The sequence below is a fragment of the Apus apus genome, chromosome 6 (assembly GCF_020740795.1).
Source record: "Apus apus isolate bApuApu2 chromosome 6, bApuApu2.pri.cur, whole genome shotgun sequence".
In the NCBI taxonomy this organism is placed as follows: Eukaryota; Metazoa; Chordata; class Aves; order Apodiformes; family Apodidae; genus Apus; species Apus apus.
The window spans coordinates 20,345,759-20,362,420 of NC_067287.1; the positions used below are offsets into that span (position 1 = coordinate 20,345,759).

Here is a 16,662-nt window from a genome sequence, read left to right on the forward strand (position 1 = left end):
GGCTCAGCCGCCCTTCCCGCCGGGACTGCGGCCGCGGGGCCTGCTGGGAGCAGCCGGCGCTGTTGCTGCGGTAACGGGTCCCGGGGCCGAGCGGGGCCCACCCGGCGGGCCCGGCCGCTCTCGGCTCTGGTCCCGCCCCGGCCCTTGTGGAGGCGGTACGTGCGGGTCGGTGCGGGGCTGCGAGGGCGAGGAAGCGGTGGGTCTCTCTCTTTCCCTGGCGAGTGCCTGTTGAAGTTAAAACGTTTTCTCAGGGCCCGCTGAGGGGCCGGCGGCCGGGCTGTCTGCGCGGCCGGTGGGTCTAGTGAAAGTTCTGGAGCGGTTTGTGCGATTTACTGTGCTTTGGTGAATGAAACCAGGCTCGGGAGCAGGTTAGCTCCTTTACGTGGCTCTGAAGCGAGGAACTTGTTTCCAGTGTCGTTTATTCATGGAACATATTTCGTGTAATCGTAAGTTTTGTGACGCTCCTGAATTTGCCTTTTAATTCCCCAAGCCAAGATGAATTCTCATGAGTGGGGAGCTATTTCCCTGTGTTTAGGATGTTTCTGATAGGTAAATAAGGAAAAATTACCTTTAGTCTTTAAAGTGAGGCTTCATGTTAGAAGACTGACATGCAGAGGTAATTTAAGTCCTTTTTGGTATGAAGAAAACGAATATGGCAGCCCTGGGTGTGCCTGGTCACACACTTGCCAAGCCTCAGGCATAATTAATGTCCTCACTACCTCACCACACCTGTTTTCTCCAGTTGGGTACATTCCCTTTTGGCTCTAAATAAGCACTAGTTTGTGATCCCAGGTACCAGGCTTCACTTTATTATGGAAGCAAATTATTAATAATTTTATTACCATAGCTAATGGATTTCTCCTGGCTTTACTTCAGTGTTTGTGAGGCTGCACCTCAAGTATTATGTTCAGTTTTGGGCCCCTCACTACAGAAAGGACATACAGCTACTAGAGCATGTCCAAAGAAGGGCAACAAAGCTGATGAAAGGTTTGGAGCGTTTGTCTTACGAGGAGCAGCTGAGGGAGCTGGGGTTGTTTAGCTTTGAGAAAAGGAGACTGAGGGGAGACCCTGTCTCTCTACAACTACATTAAAGGACGCTGTAAAGAGGTGGGGATTAGTCTGTTCAATGAGGTTACAACTGACAGGACAAGAGGTAATGGCCTTACATTATGCCAGGGGAGGTTTAGATTCTATGTTAGGAAGAATTTCTTCACTGAAGGGCGCAATCAGGCACTGGAACAGGCTGACCAGGGCAGAGGTGGAGTCACTATCCCTGGACATATTTAAGAGTCGTGTAGACATTGTACTTAGGGATGTGGTTTAGTAAAGGACTTGTCCATGTTAGGTTGACGGTTGGACTTGGTGATCTTTAAGGACTTTTCTAAGCAAGGTGATTCTGTTATTCTCTGCTTTTTAGATGATGTCAGAATAAGCCTTGGGGTGAGATACTGGTGTTGGAGGCAAGATCTGTATCTTGGCTTGAGTGCATATATACCGATGCCTGTGGCATGGGCAATAAACAGGAGGAGTTAGAAGCTATTCTGCAGCAGGGAATCTATGGTATAATGACCATCATGGAAATGTGGGATGATTTGCATGGTAGAAATGCTGCAATGGATGACTGCAGGCTCTTTAGAAGGGATAAGCAAGGAGAGGTGGTGGGGTAGCATTGTATTATATTATTATAGCCCTTGTTCTTGAGGTACTCAACTTACCGGATGTCTGCTGGAATTACAACACAGCAGAGGGGGGGCAGTCCAGGAGGTTTCTGGAGTGTGTGGATGACAGCTTCTTGTTGCAGCTGGTAGGCCAGCCTACCAGGAGTAGTGCCCTGCTAGACCTGCTGTTTATGAACAGAGAAGGGCTGGCGGGAGCTGTGATGGTCAGAGGCTGTCCTGGCCACAAGACAGAATTTTGAGTATGTGGTGAAGTTAGGAAGGTCGTGAGCAAAATCTCTACCTTGGACTTTCAGAGGGCTGACTTTGGTCTATTCAGGGTGCTGTTTTGGAGAGTCCCTTGGGAAGCAGCCCTCAAAAACAAAGAGGCCCAGGAAAGCTGGGCATACTTTAAGAGTGAAATTATGAAGGTGCAGGAGCAGGCTGTCCCTGTGTGCCAAAAAATGAGCCAGTGGGAAAGAAGACCAGCCTGGTTGAGCAGGGAGCTTTTGCAAGAACTCAGAAAGAAAAGAAAAAAAAAAAAAAAAAAAGTGTATCAACACTGGAAAAAGGGACATGTGAATCAGGAAGCGTTTAGGGATATTGTAAGGTCATATAGAAAGACAATTAAAGATGCTTAGTGAGAACTTAATCTGGCCATTTCTGTTAAGGATAATAAAAAGTGCTTTTATAAATACATTAATAACAAAAGGAGGGCCAGGGAAAATCTCCATTCCGTATTGGATTAGGGGGAAGAACATAGTCACAAAAGACAAAGCAAAGGCTGAGGTACTTAAAACCTTCTTTGCCTCAGTCTTTAACAAAAAGACTGGTTATTCTCAGGGCATCTGGGCTCTTGAGCTAGTAGACAGGGGTGGGGAGCAGAATGCCCCTCCTGTCAATAGGCTGAGGCCAACAGTATGAGGTTCAACAAGACTAAGTGTAGGGTCCTGCACTTTGGTCACAATAACCCCATGCAACAGTACAGCCTGGGGGAAGAGTGGCTGGAGAGCAGCTTGGCAAAGAGGGACCTGGGAGTACTGGTTGATGACAGCTGGTTGAACTTGAGCCAGCAGCCTGCCCAGGTGGCCCAAAGGCCAGTGGCATCCTGGCTTGTATCAGGAATAGTGTGGCCAGCAGGAGTAGGGATGTAATTCTCCCTCTGCACACAGCACTGGTGAGGCCTCACCTAAAGTATTGTGTATAGTTCTGGGCCCCTCACTTAAAAAAATATATTGAGGTGCTGGAGCAAGTCCAGAGGAGAGCACCAAGGCTGGTGAAGGGACTGGACAGAAAATTTTTTGAGGAGAGGCTGAGGGAGCAGGGATTTTTTAGACTGGAGAAGGGGAGACTCAGGGGTGACCTCATCACTCTCTACAACTACCTAAGGAAGGTTGTAGTTGGGTGAGGGTTGGGCTTCTCTCCCAGGCAACTAGTGGCAGGACGAGAGGGCATGGTCTGAAGCTGTGTTGGGAAGGTTTAGGTTGGATATTAGGAAGCACTTGCTCACAGTAATCAAACATGTCTGGTGAAGTGGTGGAGTCAACCATCCCTGGAGGTCTTTAAGGAAAGAGTGGATGTGGGCACTTAGTGCCATGGTCTAGCCGATGTGGTGGTGTTAGGCCATAGGTTGGACTTGATGATCTCAGAGGGCTTTTCCAGCCTCAGTAATTCTGTGAGTAATGTAAACTTAGTAAAGCTTTGAGGATTGCTGTCTAAAACTGTTAATTACTCTCCTCCCCTGCACCAGACTCAAAGCAAACTCTGAGCTGAGACCACCAACTATTAGTTGCATTATTCTTGTATAAACTGTTACTGCTGATGGCTAGCACTTCTGCCCAACTGTATTTCTGTCTTGTTTGACTTGTACACCTGTTCTCCAGATTTCACAGTTTCCTCAGCATTAGTCCTAAAACTAGTTATTAGATTAATTATTATTATAAAACTAATTATTAGTTTCTTATCTGTGTCAGACTTAAATATACTGAAGTTGGGCTGGTTCAAGGATTATTACCTAGCCACATATAAATTTGGTCATTGTGGAGCCCACACCTTATGGCTTTTTTAAACTAGGACTGATTCTCCTTTTTTCCCAATTACACCTTAACCCTAGCTGAGTGCATGCTACCAGTATAAAGTTTAAATACTGCCCCTAACATCACTAGCTTTTGCTATTTGCGCTCATAATTTTCTGAATACACAATTTTCCCAGCCCCTGGAGTTTAGCAAATACGAGTTCAACTAATCTAAACAAATCCTGAGTTCTACTCCATCATCTGTTGGTGAGTTCTTCACTCTGGTCTCAGAATTTGGAGTCCTTTTAATTGGTTCACTCCACAGTTGCTGGCAGTAGTTCTGAAATGTTAGGTATCTTTTTTGATCAGTGAAGTTTTACTAATTTTCATTAGTTCTGTTTCTTTCTTTTAGACTCTTACCAGCCAAAGAATAAACATAGCCTGTGGCATTTACTAGCATAATCCATACCTTAATTGGCTTTTTTTCTGACTGATTTAGGAGTCCTTTGTCAGAGTTCTCTAGAGACATGAACTTACAGTATAAACTATCCTGAATTGTACTTTCCCACTGCAAACTCTCTCCATCATTAGCTTACCAATTGCATGTTTAAATGAAGAATGGTGATTTTAGCAGGTGCTGTTTTTCTCTTCAATCTGATGGCTCTTATCAATTACAAACAGAACTGTGGCCTCATGAGCGAAAGTAGCACAAGTCTTACGCTTCTTAAATCCTCTGTTAGGTCTGATTCAAGAGGCTCCATAGTCAGAATGCTGGCACATAACCTACCTTAACTCTAGCCCAGACACCTGTTCTGAAGGGTTTTTTTCTAAATATCTGTCCTATCAAGCCACAGGGTTGTCATGGATCAAAGAAAGTTTCAACAGCAATTTACCTTATTTCTAGCACTATGAACTTTGCTGGAGATATGTAATTGTACCATGTACCTCTTTTCTGCATTTGCCAGCTCTTCATGGGTGTCTTTTTAACCCTAGGGTACTTGGTTAAAATTAAGGTTCCAAGATGTACAATGACAGCAGCAGGGTGACAGTTAACATGCGATCAAACTGTATGGCAGGCTGTTGCCAACACAGATCTGTTGCTTTTTTTTTATTGCTAGTTCAGAGTTCACATTGGGCTTGTCCAGTGCTGGGTTAAGGGGTAGCTGAGAGCTATAGTTCAGAGTTGGAGAGCTACTGCAGCTTAGGTGGAAACTGCTAAGAGAACAAAAAATTGGTAAGCTGGTGCTAATAAACAGGCTCATCTACTTTTCTTGTAAGGTTTCTATCCTCACTGGGCTATGGTTGGCATGAGGTTAGTTTCAGGGATTAGAGAATGGCAATAAACAAGGCAGTGATCTTACTGGAAAGGGAACAAAAAAAAAATGCAGTGGAGATTGTTGGCCTTGCGGGTCCAGACTGCATTTCTACTTGCAGTGTATGGAACTCAAAGGATTTTTATTCGCTGTTAAACTCTAGGTTGCTTGTAATTTCTAAAAAGTAGTTCTTTGTACTTACAATTATAATAACTAGAATTCCTTAGACGTGACTTTATCAAGAACGTTTCAGAATTGTATTCCACACATTGTGTCATTTACACGGTTACACATACAAACGCAGCCAAATATAAATAAGTATTAAGGTCTGGCAATTATTGTTGTATTGCAAACGTGAGGTTTGTTAGTTTCCTGTGTATGCATAGCTAACATTATAGCAAGGAATAATGATGGTGTAGTAACTAGGAAAGATCAGAATAATAAGGTGGCAGAACCAAGATAAAGCAACTGCTTCGTGTTAGTATTTGCTAAACCTCTACTGGTCAGTCCAGCTTGACCTTAACTATGGCTGCCTGGATCCAATGAGGAGTGCCTGAGGGAATGAAATACGGAAAGAAGGAGCTTCTTGAAAGATTCTTCTCTTCCTAAATCTAAAATTAAGATGTATCTTTTTCTGTTCCATTTGAAAAATAATTCCTAAGAAAATAGCTGGCAGTTGTTGTACACAGTGTCTGCTTGTGAACTTAGCAAATTGCTAGTTAATCTTTGTAGCTGGTCCGGTGCCAATGAAAACACTGATGTGGAAATTAATGTTATTGTTCAATTAACTAAGCATAATGTACCAGAAAGTTAGGCCTAGTACACAGGCTTCCATTAGCACTGTTTTAGAAAATGTTTGCTTTGATGGCTTTTCCTTCCCTTGCAAACATTTGCTTAACAACATCTGATATCCGTTACGTATTATTTGGTCTAGTATGTAGGTGTAAAGTGGCTGAAAACATTTTATCCTCCCTTCAGTGGATCAGCAACATGATTCTTGTTTCTTTATTATTTCCAAGAATATATAAAGTTCTGGAGAGTCTCTGGTTCTATGTCTCTGGGAAAATAAAATAAGAAAAATCCAGAAATTAAGAGTTATTGATATGATCAAATAGCATTTTTACATTTTTTTCCTTTGCACTAAGAACTCATTTGATCATGTGAAGGCTAAACCTTGGTTCTATAATCTCAAAACAAGACAAAGAGTTGATGTAAAAATGTAATTGTATACACATTTTTACCATTTTATATAGATCACTAGTTTTCCTTGCAATTGCATGTACTAAAATACAGCAAATAATTTAATTTCATATATTATCTCAAGTGACTTTGAGATACTAGGTGCATTACAGAAGAATTTTGCAGTGCTTTGCATAGAAGAGGAGGAAAATATGCTTATTAAGGAAGTATTTCTCCTTTGTTAGTTTGCACGAGTTATTAAATAGTATTTCAAGACATGTTTTACCATCATTTCTCTGCTGGTTACTAGAGCTGGTAAAGTGTTAATGTCTCAGACTTACATAGGTTGCCAAATATCACTGGCAGGGCAAGAGAGGGCTCCCACGTCAGCTGTTGATTGCCTCTTGGATGAAGCAGGATCATGAGTATTTCCAGGCACAATGAGAACATTACCTAAACTGCCTCTCGCACAGAAACTTCCTTACTTGTTCCAAAAACTTCCCACTTTCTGCTTTGTACACTGTGGATTTTGGTGGGGTTTTTTAAACATATTTAATGAACATAACTCCTCTATGTCTAAGTTTTGGATGTAGGAGCTCTAAAACAGTCAGAAAGAATGTAGGAGAAAAAGCTTATTTCTGTTAGCTGTTAGTCTTCATTATGTCTAAGGGGCATAGCTTTCTATCTGAGCAGAAGGACACTTAGCAACATATGAATCAGCAGCAAAATCTTTAAAATTAAAAATAGTATCAGGAGACCTTTCCTACTGAAAGAATTTACTGAAATGCTGCTAAGACATGCGTTGAAACAGTATATTAACAGAAGTGTGCCTGAATGCTTCTGTATGAAGAAGAGTTCAGCCTGAGCAGATTCAGCACTATCCCAGTGGGTAACATGGGTGGGTGTTACTATATTTATAAATTAAACAAGCATGCAGAAAGTTACTGAAATGGTCCTGCACATCATGCATCAGAGAGGCAATTTTTCCAATACTGTTGAGGGGGCATTAAAAAGTGATTGGAAGGTGATTAAATCATATCTTTATGGAAACTTACTGCAAAATATTTTTCCTAATATAACAATAGTTATTCAGACTTAGCCCCATTGCAGTTCCCAGTTTTAACTAAGTAGTAGAAGCAAGATGACTGTTAGTGAGCCACTGACTTGACATTTACACTTATGTTTAAAGCTTTTTATTTTGTATAAAATAGACTGAAAAATGGAACAAAACCAGATTTTCCACAGTTTGGCATACTAAACACATACCTGTATAAAAGAGTGATTTTTATTGTTGTTATTGTAAGTCCTACTTATCTTTATAGGAGAGAGACTTTTGCAGAAAAAGAAAGTATCAAAAAGACATTTTCTCTAGTAATAAGGTATTAAAAGTTATTTGAGAGAGATTTCTAAGCAAGTATGTTCTTGGGAAAGAGCTGGGAAAGGGAAGATCAGTTCCTTCCATTCATTTGTATGACAGTTCCTTTGTGCAGACATGCTGAAAAGCAATAAGCTATACAGCTTATGAAGAAGCAAACCTCCCGATATATTTGCATCTAAAAAGCTAGGAAATATTTATCGTTGAAATATCCTGAAATTTGGGGTTTTGAAGGGTTTTCTTGAAATCAGGTGATACCAATTGAAGTGAATAAATTAGTCAATGTACAGAAAAATACAGTAGTTATTCAGAAACAACACGTATCATTTTAGAATTTTAAATATCTTTTTAACTTTAAGGTTTTCTACATGGCTCAATGCAACTGGTAACAATAAATATATAGCATTTAAATCTCCTAAAAAGTTTCTAAAAACAGAATATTAAAAGCTAAACTGAATGTGAGTTGCTAAAGTAAATGTGGGATTGTGTCAGAAAGAGAGGTCTTCTAAGTCCATTTATTTGTCATGCCTTATTTGTTGAATCTACTTAATGTTTCCACGTGACTTCCCTGACCACACATCATAAAGCCCTGTTAAGCCGCTAAGTCTCTCTTCAGCAAAAACAGTTAACTAGTTCATATCTTTGTCTCCAGAGCTTCTACGGTTTAGCTTTAAGTGCCATGTAGAAAGGCGTAGGGAAGTGCACAGTGCATATATACAGCTGCTTTTGTTTTCTGAGTTTGTTTCAGATACATAGGTAATCTTTAATGGAAGATAGGGATATGAGAGCCTGATAAAGGACTGAAGTTTTCCTCTTGCTGCTCTGATGGTATTGGGTGATGGTACCATCACACTTTTGATATCTGTTTAATCTCTTGTGGAATAAGGTTTCTCATTATGCCACTTCACAAATGAACATAATTATTTTCCTATGGTACAGTTATTAGTACTAATATTGATAAATCTGATGTGCTAGTACATTATTTGCTGTATACTCTTAAAATCCTGCTGTCTGGGAGAATCTCTGTTTACTCTTGGCTGTTCACCCTGGAGAACTCAAGTGCTTGACTTGGGAATACTACTTCAGGGAAATACTCATAATCATCTGTTCCCAACCTTGCGCTGGTTTGTGAGGCAGGTCTCATTTTGCTTGGCTGGGCAGCAAGAAGGGAGCTGCAGTAGGTCGGGCTTCAGCTCCTTCTGGCAGGGGTGTGTGGAACTGGCCTCGTGTGGGCCACGTGCGAGAATGGTGATACGGAGTGAGAAGACTCTCAGCTTCGGCTGCATTGTGCCCTGGGTTAACATGGCCTCTTGTGTGAAGGAAAGAATTGGTTTTCAGTGCTTTGAGAATATTGCTGCTTTAAAAATTAATCTAGAGTTGAACCACATTGTTGATGTATGGATGCTTGCTGTATATTCTGTGACTGATAATGTGTTGTGCAAGGCATTAGATGCAGGATGGTAGCCAAAAAGTGAAATGCTCTGGCAGGGGGGACTGGACTTAATGATCTCCAGAGGTCCCTTCCAGCCACTACCATTCTGTGAGTCGGTGAAATGTACAGCTGTCATGACAGTTCTGTAAAGACCAATTATTTGTGTATTCTCTCTATCCTTTACACAGGCAACACTTAATGAAGTACACACATTACTAATGTCCATCCTGCAGAGAAATGAACTGTGAAAAAAATTCAAGCAAACATGTTCCAACTGTTCATACAAAGGATTTCATAAGTCATGCATTGTGTTTCCACAAAACTTTCCCCACAATTTGCTGCTGCTCAGCATGTACTTCACTTAGTTTCCTCCAATTAAAATTTGCAAACAGAAAAGCTTTCCAGTGCTAACAGACTCGTGTGCTTTCCCAGAGATTTGGACCCACGTGTTTGAGGAATGGCTGGGTACACCACACCGATACAATATAAAGGCAACGTCAATCACCTTCTCTCACTTTTTAATAGCTCCCTTCCATGGTTCTTATTCTCCATCACTAGAAACTGAAGATTAAAGGAACTTTACTCCAAGTACAGTTTAATCAATTAAGATGGATCTCCTTCATAGCAATGGAGTGCTTATCATTCAGCATTTACAGAGGGACTACAGGGCTTACCAGGATTTCCTTAATTTTATGTCACATGTTGGAGATCCCCGGAATATATTCTCAATTTATTTTCCTCTTTGGTTTCAGCTTAACCAAGTGGTTGGTACTAAAATGATATGGGTGGCAGTTATTGGTGATTGGTTCAACCTCATATTTAAATGGTAAGAAGTTGGATTTATTTTAAAATTTGGTATTTTTAATGATGGTTACTAGATGTGCCTCAAGTTTAGAAAACTTTCTGTGAATAATGTAATAGTAGACTTTCCCCTGTAATTATAAAACAGGAATTCACAATGAAGATATTTAAATGTGTTTGAAATGACCTTTTGATAAGGCAAGAAGAATCTATAGAACTATTATAGAATTTTTTTTGCAATATAACCCTTAATAGTCCTTGTAAGATTATTTATCATGCTTTGCTGAGACCTTCTTGCATATTTTTTTAAATTGCATTTATCTATCTATCTATTTATTTTTGGGTCAGGATTTTGTTTGGCCATCGCCCATACTGGTGGGTGCAAGAAACAATGATTTATCCCAATCAGTCAAGCCCATGCCTTGAACAGTTTCCTATAACTTGTGAAACTGGACCAGGTAAGGAACGTTGACAATTATATTGGTACCTTTAATAGAGATAATAACTTCTTGGGGGTGGAGAGAATGTGACCTATGAAGATCTTACATGATTTTAAAATCCCAGACCTCATGTTTAAAATAGCACCAAAACACAGGAAGAGAAAAAGGAAGAAGTAAGATATGATAGGTATTTGATTCCTGTATAACAAGAATGTTTACTTCATTGCCTTTAAACTGTGCAAGGGAGGGGGGGGATTGCTTTGAAAATAACTCCCACTAGAATGAGCCAGCATATTAGAAAGGAAAAAAAATTTAGGCTCTTTGTTCAGAAAGAGGGATACACCTGCTTTATGAGGTCACTTTTAGGAACAGTTGCAGTGCCAATGACATCAGCTAGGGGAGAGAAATTCCTCATTATTTAAGAGTGTTCCAAAACAGAGCAGAGGGTTTTAGAGTTCAAGGGCTTGTGCACTATTGAAAGGATTATTTAAACCACAAAAGCTAGTAGGTGGTTCAGTGTAAACAACAGTATCAACAATTGACCGTGTATCATAAATTTATCTCAAGTGTAAAACAGAATCATGCTTCCCAGTGCCAGACACTTGTACTGAATGTTTGTGGGGGGTATGTGTACAAATATATGGGGAGAAAAAGGTATTCTAAAAAAAAATACCTTTTCAATGTATTTTTCACTTTTGTGTATCTCATTGTCTTTTCTGTGGAACTCAAATGCAGTACTGCGGAATTGAAGGTAACTTGTGCAACCCAAGCGTGAAATATGGTAAACTTGCTTGGAGGTAATGGACAGAATTCAGTTTAACTTGTTGCACGTTAAAATATTGACTGTGAAAATTAATGTGTTTGCACCTTGTCACTGCCACTGCAAGCTTTTAAGTGGTTTGCAGAGCTGTATTTTGTTAACAGTATCCTGCATTATATCCCCTTGTGATTTTGAATAAGAAGCTTAAGCCCTTGTATCAAGCAGGGTTGAATAATGCCTGGTCTGTATGTGATCTGCAGTCTGTGTCAAGTGAATTAATTTAGGACCTAACCCAAAGTATTAAGGTCCTTCAGGTCTTATTTCAAGACTTCAGAAATGAGCCCATTCAGCACCATGTATTTCCAAGCCCTGGCTTGAAACCAGTCAGACTGTTTCATTTTGATTCATTGAACCAGTCTTCCTACTACTTTCTTCCTGAAGTAACAGGGTGTTCCCATTTCTGTCCAGTGGGTACCATTATCATATCTGTTCCTTATTTGCACTTAAAATGGCATTTTCTGCCACCTCCAGATTTGCCTATTGAGGTCAGTGTAGCTGTTATGTGCACACAGTCACTGTGTGAGCTTACATGGTGCTTCACACACTTTTTAAATATGCAATGTGTATGAAAAGATTAAAGAAGCAGCCACAGATGTGAGATGGGCGTATACAAATATTGCTGGGAGAGCCTGAACCCCAAACTCTGCTGCTTGGCAAAAGGGAAAGCTGAGATAACTTTTCATATGACTACATGGCAGGCAATCTAGGACCTGAATTTAGTTTATACTTCTGAAATTAACTGAACTAAAACCTTGCAGCCATCTTTTATCTGGTATTTGTGAGGTTTTAAGAATACACAAACCTTAAGTGGAATTCATGCTGTTTCTAGTAGGCAGTTTGCAGATGAATTATGAAACATTTTTCATGGATGGCATTTTCCTAGATGACAACAAAGAGAAGCTTTTCCAGTGCTGCTATACAATATTGTGGTTTCCTTATCCATGCCATTTTTTCAGTTGTGAGGTGTAGAAGTGTACATCTGTTACAAACTTAACCAGAGTTGGCAGTGTTGCTACTAAAAATACTGCCAAGAACACCACCAAAAATGAATGCAGTGAGCCAGCCCTTGTCCTCTCTAGACATTCCTGTTTTGCTGCTTCACTGAAATATTCTTTTACTTTGCAATGTACTATGGAGTGCTGGGTCATAACACATTATTCAGCCAAAATTATTTCTTCTACCATTTAAATAACTCTTTAACTGCTTTTGGTCTCCACAGAAAGCCAAGCTGTAAAAGTCTGATGTAGACCTAGTCCTTTGATCTAATTTTCTCTTCTTCCCTATTTCAATTTTTTTAGTGTAAACCTGGTGAACATCTATAGTTACACTGGTACTTTATTTTAGAATGTTACAAAGAGCTAAATCTCCATGTTCCCCTTAATTACAAGGTAGCTCTCTTATCTGATCCTCATAGCCAACTTCTACGTTGTATGCTACAGCCATAACAGAACTCTAGATGCTCTTGTTTTTAAATCACTATCCAATGCTAAGTAATGGGAAAATACTGTGCTTTCCAATAAGAAGGTTAAACTGCTGGCTACTTGATTTCAGATAAATATTCTGGATTCCATACAGTTGTGTCTTCTGAAAAATTGATAATGAGCAAATGACCTTTTGAGAAGCAGTTGACATTCTTTCAGCCTTTGTTAAGGCTTTATAAATGATTAGGTGCCTGAGTAACTGCCAGTAGACATTTTCTGCACAACAAATATTAACAGTCGTAATTTTTAACCTTGAATATTTCCTTTTTATTTTTACTAGGGAGCCCATCTGGACATGCCATGGGATCTTCCTGTGTCTGGTATGTGATGGTCACAGCAGCACTTAGCTACACAGTTAGATTGAAAGATAAATCAGCAGTGACCCTTCACAGGTCAGTGTCTTTCCATTATTCTAATTCATACAGTTATTTCTTTATATACATGCTGTGTTTTTAATGGACTTACTTTAACCAAAAATTCATAGTCTGTTTTGTCCAGTTTGTAACAAAAACAAAACCTTTATTATTATCTACTTCAGCTGAAGAAAAAGAATATTAAGAGGCTTTATTATTATTTGTGTCCAGTTCTGGGCCCCTCAGTTCAAGGACAGGGAACTGCTGGAAAGAGTCCAGCGCAGAGCCACAAAGATGATTAAGGGAGTGGAACATCTCCCTTATGAGGAAAGGCTGAGAGAGCTGGGTCTCTTTAATTTGGAGAAAAGGAGACTGAGGGGTGACCTCATCAATGTTTACAAATACATAAAGGGTGAGTGTCAAGAAGACGGAGTTAAGCTTTTTTCAGTGATGACCAGTGATAGGACAAGGAGTAATGGATACAAATTGGAGCATAGGAGGTTTAATGTGAATATCAGAAAGAATTTTTTTACTGTGAGAGTGACAGAGCACTGGAACAGGCTGCCCAGAGAGGTTGTGGAGTCTCCTTCTCTGGAGACATTGAAAACCCGCCTGGACGCCTTCCTGTGTGATGTACTCTAGGTGACCCTGCTCTGGCGGGGGGGTTGGACTAGATGATCTTTCGAGGTCCCTTCCAACCCCTAAGGATTCTATGATTCTATGATTCTATTAATTTGTATAGGCTGGTATTTATTAACTTACGGTCATTGCATACAATATCTCTGAATCAGCTTCTACTGAAAGTCATGTCACATCTTCAGTATTGGAAATTTTGAATTCTAGTAATTGTCTTCATGTATTGTAGTATTAATGTTCTTTATGTATAGTAGTTCTTCTTACCTCATTTTAAAGCAAGTGCACGTAATGTTGACAAAGCTCAGTGTAAAGTTACTCAGCTCTGTGAGGAAGTCCTGTGATTCCTTTGATGCCTGTTCTTTCCAAGCCTGACAAGGTTGATCCCATACACTGTGAATTTTGTCACCAAATAATTGAACTTTTACATTTAAGTATGACTTCATTATGAGAAATATGTTTGAGGTACTAGTGCTAATTTAACTTGCCATTGATGACTTCCATCACTAAAACCAAAGTGATGTATTGGACCTGAAACTACTGGGTTCTGCATCTTCAGATGCATCTTCAAGAGCAACCGCTCTTGATAATGTTTTAGTTCTGACTTCCAGTTTTTAATTACCTGATTCTAAACCTCTCTCCTTGTAAACCTCTGCTTGGTAAAAGTATGAGACTGACACAAAGGGACTTGGTGTAAATTACTAGGTAAAATATATTGTCTTAATTTCTAAGCATCTTCCATTTCCCTCTTAGACTGACATGGTCGTTCCTCTGGAGTATTTTTTGGATTATCCAGATCAGTGTGTGCATCTCAAGAGTATTCATAGCAACACATTTCCCTCATCAAGTTATTCTTGGAGTATTTGCTGGTAATGCTGCTATTTTTTTCTTCTCAACATGTATGTAAAACCTGAAAAAATTGTGAGAAAAGGCAAGAGATTTTTAGTAGTGCTTGCAGCTCTAGTGGTGCTCTTCACTCTCTGAAGATCAAAGATTTGATTTTAGTCTAAAGGTAAAAGTTGTGAGGCAGTATCTATCTGCTGTCTTTGAAATTCAAACAGAGAGTGAGCCCTTGTCCAGTGCCAGTTGATGCAGACTGCACTATGTCCACCCTGCCACAGACCAGTGCAATCTGGTGTGTACTGGCTGCAGCTGATCTTTATTTGTGTTATCTGTGTGGAAGGGCTCAGAGAGGAGGTTGCTTCTATATGGCCCTGACCTTTCCTCCCAGTAGGAAGCTGTTTGGTTCACTTTCAGTCACGGCCAGGCACAAAGTAGCATGTGTGCATTGTGGACAAGCACAGGGACAGAGACCTGGGGCAAAACAGAGAAAAAGGCACATTACCAGTGCAGACTCCTCAGGATGATTGTAGAAGCTGAAGTACATTTTTCAGACTTAAACATGTTTCAAAGTGGTGTTTAGGGAGTTCAAACTATGAACAGTGTCTCCAGTATCAGTCTGATCCTAAAGAGGGTGCCCAGAGTATTGAGTGGGGGCTGCCTGCTCCCGTGCTCCTTCACAGATGCAGAACAGCCTGTGCAGCACTGGATACCAGCTTGCAGTCCACCTCTCCCTTTTCACAGCCAGGATAAAATGAGTAAGAAAGATGTGTGTTTGTAGTCTTTCCCTTCAGCACTCAAAGCCTGTGTGGGAACTGGTATTGAATTCTGCATTGCTGGGGCCAGTCTTTGAGTGGAGGAGTCTTGTGGAAAAGGAATGCTCTAGCTTACATCTAATATTTGATAGGTTGTCCTCTGGGAGATGCAGGCAGCCTATGGCACGCCTTGTATCAAAACCATGTAGTGCTTGGTATTTAATTTATTTTTTCCAAATCAGCATTTTTGTGTGGGAGAACAGGTTTTGTAATGTACCACAGAAGTGGTAAATGTCTACCTGTATATCTCTGTTAAAAAATTACATAGATATGTTCTTCTGACTTTAAAATTCAAATTCTACTGGGTGCTATAAAAAGTGCTTCTTCAAAGTATGAGTGTGCTGTTCCCTGTAACCCCAAGTTTCTAATCCACAGGCATTCTTGTGGCAGAAGCATTTGAGCATACCCCTGCTATTCAGACAGCAAGCTTGAGAATGTACATCAAGACAAACTTGTTTCTTTTCATCTTTCCCCTTGGATTTTATCTAGTCCTCAAGCATCTTGATATTGACTTGCTATGGTCTGTTCCAAAGGCTAAGAAGTGGTGTGCCAACCCAGACTGGATAAACATTGACACAACGCCATTTGCTGGACTGGTGAGGAATTTAGGTGCACTCTTTGGCTTAGGTCTTGGAATTAATTCTGAAATGTTCATCACAAGCTGCAAAGGTAAAAACAGCTGTAAGATAAGTTTCCGCATTTTGTGCATAGCTGCTTCTTTAGCTACACTGCAGCTGTATAATTTCATTAAGATACCTACTCATACTGAGTATTTGTTCTATGCTCTCTCTTTTTGTAAGAGTGCAGCTGTGCCTCTGACTGTAGTTGCCTTGGTACCTTACTGTGTCCACTCATTAATGAGGACAACTGAAAAGAAACTTAATTAGATAAAGTTGCCAAATGCTTAGCAATGTGGAGATGGATATGAACTGTTCAAGAACCCTCCACACGGGCGGTTTTGCTAACTCGTTTTAACCAAAGGAGATGCCACTGCATCTTCACTGTGCTCCTGGTAAGTAAACAGTACATCCAAAATCACTATCTTCAAGAATTACTTTGGCAGCTCAGAAACAATAATTGCTGATTGTATTACTAGAAGTATTGCAACCACACTGCAGTATGGTTAACAATTACCCAATACTTTGGGTCATAATGAAGTTTTAAAATACAATCAACTAGTTTTATGTAGCTATTTGGTGGTCTTATAGTTCTGTCCATCTCCAGATAGATGGTGTATATAGTTGGTTGTAGATGGTTGTATATAGTGATACTCAGTATTTAATTTTTTATATATAGATAATATGTGCCAAACTGCTAGATAATGGTGTGAGATTATCACACCACATGCAATGGTACAGCTGTACCCAGGCACTGTGAAGGCCAGCGTAGTTCAAGGCTTTAGATTTAACTTATTGAGCTTCCTGAGCAAACCAGCTTCTGATTAAGCCAGATGAGAAAAAAAATAAACATTTATTTCAATTAGACTCTGTAGACTATATTTTTGTATTAT

General features: G+C 40.0%; 1 protein-coding gene across 9 annotated transcripts in view; it reads left to right on the top strand.

Moving 5' to 3' along the window:
- G6PC2 (glucose-6-phosphatase catalytic subunit 2) overlaps nt 1-16,662 on the top strand; it is a 39,430-nt gene that overhangs the window by 16,523 nt on the left and 6,245 nt on the right. The window contains exons 1-6 of one of the 9 annotated variants that reach the window (XM_051624017.1): nt 60-155; nt 9,722-9,795; nt 10,119-10,228; nt 12,792-12,903; nt 14,251-14,366; nt 15,528-16,650. In XM_051624017.1, coding sequence (XP_051479977.1) covers nt 9,746-9,795; nt 10,119-10,228; nt 12,792-12,903; nt 14,251-14,366; nt 15,528-16,039 — 900 coding nt within the window. In that variant the 5' untranslated portion in view covers nt 60-155; nt 9,722-9,745 and the 3' untranslated portion in view covers nt 16,040-16,650. Of the gene's footprint in view, nt 1-59; nt 156-362; nt 447-9,503; nt 9,796-10,118; nt 10,229-12,791; nt 12,904-14,250; nt 14,367-15,527; nt 16,651-16,662 lie in introns of those variants that run through there. The other 8 variants (XM_051624018.1, XM_051624019.1, XM_051624016.1 and 5 more) reach the window with 8 other exon arrangements.